Source organism: Eimeria mitis, genomic scaffold (assembly GCF_000499745.2).
Source record: "Eimeria mitis Houghton genomic scaffold, Emh_scaff1415, whole genome shotgun sequence".
NCBI lineage: Eukaryota > Apicomplexa > Conoidasida > Eucoccidiorida > Eimeriidae > Eimeria > Eimeria mitis.
Window position 1 is genome coordinate 4,077 of NW_013569127.1, and position 3,339 is coordinate 7,415.

Genomic DNA, 3,339 nt, shown 5'->3' on the forward strand with positions numbered 1-3,339 from the left:
GGTGTTGTTGCGTTGTCAGGTTCAGGAGCTCCACAGCGCTATCTCCGCAGGTGCACAGTACCTGTTGGCCATCAGGGGATGTTTCAACTCCCACACATTGCGAACCGTGGACAGCCGAGAAGTAGGCGGCCATGAAGTTCAAAGGCCACACCCTTAGACAGACAAGCAGAGGTGCAAGCCAGATTTGGTTTGTAAGATTTTTCAGTGAGACACATTGTTTAAGCAAGGTTATCTAGAGGCTTGTCGAGGGGTGTTTCCGCGGGTGATCTCCTCTGTTCCCTCTGACCAGGTTCACTCAGGAATGTAAATGGGAAGCTTTTCCTCACTTTACCGTTTTATCTGCAGACGCCGTCACGCAAAACCCGGGGCCTGTTGAGAGGGCCCAAATTGCGCTTTGATGCAATGTGAAAACCCGCCTTACAGCTCGCGTGAAGTAGTCTATCTGCAAGCAAAGCAGACACATCAGGCACATCAGTAGATAGGTATCAGTAAGGCATCGCGACAGACTGGGGTCGAAAAGGCTCAGATGAACAGTTTCAAGCTCTTCTTTAATAAACGCACCTCAAGGAGACTGCCGCACGTCGACGAGGCCAACAACTTTGCCAGCGAATTCAAGCCGCCTTCTGGCAGTTCACAGTACTCCGCACAACACCCAGCATGAAACAACAAATTACAGCACTGTAAATGTGTCTGGGTTTCTAAGTGGCTCATGCTCATCATCAAACTGTTTCTTTCTGCACATCAAGCAGGTTTATCTTTACACTGGTAAACGCCCCTAAAATGGGGAGGGGAGCCAGACATTATGCCGGTTGTTGGGATATAGAGAGTGCAGTGAACCTCTCACTTGAACTGGACCTCGTGGCTTGATCCGGCAACACGAAGGCGATGTCTGTGAATAGATTTCCCCTCCCAAGACCATCCAGCGTGACATTGCAGCCGGGCAAATGCCCATTCTGTAGTTTGAAAAGGCATAAGCGCAGCAGGTATGTTGGGGCTTCTATCTTCTCCCATCAACTGCGCACGCTGGGTTGATAGAGTGCCTCCCTAATACTCTGCCCTCGGGAAGAACTTTTGGGGCTACAGAGTTAGCCTAGGGTTTGAACTTCACCTTGGCGCATCAGCAAGGCAAACTATAACAACGCATATCTTTTCACAGAAAAAGGAGCTACATGTAGTTCTTTTTCTCTTCGTTGCTAACAATGCTTCGCCTACGGCGCTATGGTTCACCAACTAAGCCGGTGGCGTGTCGCGGATCTTACAGGTAAACTCATGTTTTTGATGTGATTATTCTTACCTTAATGCGCCAAAAACGGATGTTCTCCTTTCCACAGCTCACAAGCCGTAGTTCCTCCAAAGGAGAAATGCGTANATGCGCCAAAAACGGATGTTCTCCTTTCCACAGCTCACAAGCCGTAGTTCCTCCAAAGGAGAAATGCGTAATGCCTCAATCTGATTTTATCACACGGGTTTCATGAAGTTTGTCCATGATAAGTCAAGAAGGAATGAAGTACGTACGTTGCTTCAAACTGAATATTTAAGAAGACCAACTTTGAGGAAGTGTGTGGAGAGCAAATGATAGTCACCTGGAAATCTGAAACTTGACGGGCGAGGAGATTGGGGCGCCCAGTTGTCAACAGGCCATGAAGTTCCCAAACTTGGAGCTGCTGGCGGTTAAGGCGGTCTGAACCAACAAGCTGAGTGGTTAAGCACAAACTGCTTTCGCATTGTACAAGTTTGTATTAAGCCTTTTTTACACAACTACAGGGCATGCTGGAGGGCTAGAAAATGGTAGCCAACGGGATGGCGACAGAAGTGCAAATTACCACCATATATCGTCCCCTGGGGTCTACACGGAGCAACGTTATCCGTTCGAGAGTTGCCGACTGGATGATCTGCAGGGGCAACAGATGTGTGTCAANACACGGAGCAACGTTATCCGTTCGAGAGTTGCCGACTGGATGATCTGCAGGGGCAACAGATGTGTGTCAAAATTTGGCCCTGAAGCCCCGCAGGCGGGAAGCAAGGGGAACTGTATTATCTACGCTAAACTGTGGAAGCTGTTTATAAACAACCTAGACTCAAGCATGGAGCATGAACGGAGGATTTAATACAGGGGACGATTTGCATATGCGTGTGAGCACTTCTCATTAGGCAAGCAATGTCATGCGTTTGCGGTGTGAAGGAATTGCAACTCTGCCTATACTGCGAATTTAAGAGGGACCAGTACCAATATATGTTGCCAACCAAATCACCAACCACACTTCTGAAACAATACAAAGTTGCTACATATGAAGAGTTTTCGTCCAATATAGACTTGTATCGAGCGGCAAGGAAACGATGAAAAATATGACTTAGCCATCACCATCAGAAGCTATTTTTAAACGTTTGATACTGCGTGTCGTAGAAAACTAGACGAGGAGATCAATCCAAAATGAACTACCTGTTCCAACTGGCTAAATCTGGCTGAAGCGTTTACGCACGGAACTACGCGTACACAATATTTCCACTCACCGCCGTGCACCGGACATCTTCACTATCCGATTCAACTGGCGGGAGCCTCCAAATCCTGCAGACGGCAAAACATGAGCAAACAGAAACTGATCCTGCTTCTGCCGTAGCTTAATCAGCACGTGCTTTATGTAGTTTTCAGTTCCGCCGCAAGCGCTCATGCATAACTGGGGACTCCAGAGACCGAATTCAGAAGTTTAAGCTGCTGGATATTTAGGCGAGGTGATAATTTGCAACCGATGAAATCCAGGTGCGTCAGGCACGGTTGGTTGAACTACACACCGTATGGATGGTTGCTGCGACGCGTTTTCCACCGTTGCTGCTAGCCTGGCCTCGAGGGCCACCTCCAGGAATTCAATAACTCCGCTGTGGCCCAAGAGGCATCGTGAAGTGTCTGCGACCCTCACAAGTCTCCGCACCCGCCAAAGGCACTTTGCAGTTTTGGGGACAAACCTTAAGCACGTCTTAATAGTGAACAAAATCGGCTTGAATGTCCGTCTGGTGGTTTTGAACAGATATGAGTTGAACAAAAAGGCACTGAAGTCACTGAGTGGAGTAACTGACTTTTTCGTAAATTCCTGTATAGAAGAATTGATGAGTGGCAGCTGACAATCTTCGAGTCGCCAACCCACACTGCCCCACACTTCCTTAGTTGCGCGGGCCGACAAAGGCCGCTGACTTGTTCAGCCTGAAGGGCGGAGCGCGTGAACACGACCGATACATTTACCCGCGTCGAGCAGAGGAAAAGTAAAGGTTTGCGGGGGAGCAGCAGCAGCAGCACGAGATTGCACTCCCCGCTCCTTTGCATCACACAACCTGCTGCATTCTTGA

General features: G+C 48.6%; 1 protein-coding gene across 1 annotated transcript in view; it reads right to left on the reverse strand.

Moving 5' to 3' along the window:
• The window catches only part of EMH_0036530 (uncharacterized protein), a gene marked incomplete at both ends in the record, with an annotated part of 7,109 nt that extends 3,793 nt beyond the window's left edge, over nucleotides 1-3,316 (reverse strand). Inside the window, 9 exon segments of the mRNA XM_013495098.1 lie at nucleotides 106-152; nucleotides 327-442; nucleotides 562-623; nucleotides 845-953; nucleotides 1,295-1,348; nucleotides 1,584-1,694; nucleotides 2,512-2,566; nucleotides 2,791-2,902; nucleotides 3,175-3,316. Of these exon segments, the coding sequence (XP_013350552.1) occupies nucleotides 106-152; nucleotides 327-442; nucleotides 562-623; nucleotides 845-953; nucleotides 1,295-1,348; nucleotides 1,584-1,694; nucleotides 2,512-2,566; nucleotides 2,791-2,902; nucleotides 3,175-3,316 (808 nt within the window).
• Nucleotides 3,317-3,339: the final 23 nt, after the last annotated feature.